Source organism: Penaeus monodon, chromosome 30 (assembly GCF_015228065.2).
Source record: "Penaeus monodon isolate SGIC_2016 chromosome 30, NSTDA_Pmon_1, whole genome shotgun sequence".
Taxonomy (NCBI): Eukaryota; Metazoa; Arthropoda; class Malacostraca; order Decapoda; family Penaeidae; genus Penaeus; species Penaeus monodon.
In genome coordinates, this window is record NC_051415.1 from 22,005,347 (window position 1) to 22,006,094 (window position 748).

The 748-nt window shown below is 39.8% G+C and overlaps 2 protein-coding genes across 2 annotated transcripts in view; one reads left to right on the forward strand and one right to left on the reverse strand.

The window, feature by feature from the left end:
- LOC119592627 (peptidylprolyl isomerase domain and WD repeat-containing protein 1-like) overlaps positions 1–137 on the reverse strand; it is a gene marked incomplete in the record, with an annotated part of 7,339 nt that extends 7,202 nt beyond the window's left edge. Inside the window, 1 exon segment of the mRNA XM_037941522.1 lies at positions 1–137. Within this exon segment, the coding sequence (XP_037797450.1) occupies positions 1–28 (28 nt within the window).
- A 135-nt stretch (positions 138–272) lies between these two features.
- Positions 273–748, forward strand: part of LOC119592628 (28S ribosomal protein S9, mitochondrial-like) — a gene marked incomplete at its 3' end in the record, with an annotated part of 6,653 nt that continues 6,177 nt past the window's right edge. Inside the window, 1 exon segment of the mRNA XM_037941523.1 lies at positions 273–470. Coding sequence (XP_037797451.1) covers positions 384–470 — 87 coding nt within the window.

Below are 748 nucleotides of genomic sequence, written 5' to 3' on the forward strand. Positions count from 1 at the left end.
GCTTGCGCTTGCTTTCCTCTCCACTCATGTCAGCAAATCACAAGGAAAACTACTAAGTCGTTGTCATACACAGAAAAGTTCCCGTCGGATGGAGCGCCGCCGCGGCTTGGCTGTGAGCGGCAAGCGAACGCGTTTGTTATGGTCGGAGGCGTTAATACTCAGCTAGAATTTTTTTAATAAAAGTCATAATATTGTTTTCTCTATATGATATATAAATTGTGATGATATATGAGACACAACTTGTTTTTCGTGCTCATTTATGCTATGCCTTTACAGGTAGATATTTACTGGCACGAGGTCGCTCACCGTCGTCTGTCTCGGGAGTGATCGCGAAGCCGAGCAGAGATTCACATTCAGCAAAAGGGAGATTCTTCTTGTCCAACATGATAATTAGACAACTATTCCGATGTCCAGTAGTGGCATTGCAAGGACCATCTAAAACACCTTTGTCATTAATACCAGGGATTCAGGTAATTATAGTTAGGTTTACCGGTACAACCCTCCCGTTGTTTACCTTCTCCACAAGGGAGTAAAACGATGTTTTGTAATATATAATGATACTGCCTTCAACGTTATGATTAAATCCTTTTTCAAAGGAAATCCAAATGGAAGATGCTGTTCTCCTTCATCTTCTGTCAGACTATTTAATTGGTAATATATCCTAATCATAACACAAAACAGTTGCGAAAATTCTTATTAAAACCGCCTCTTATTAAATAAGAGGAAATGTACAGCATGATGGGCATAT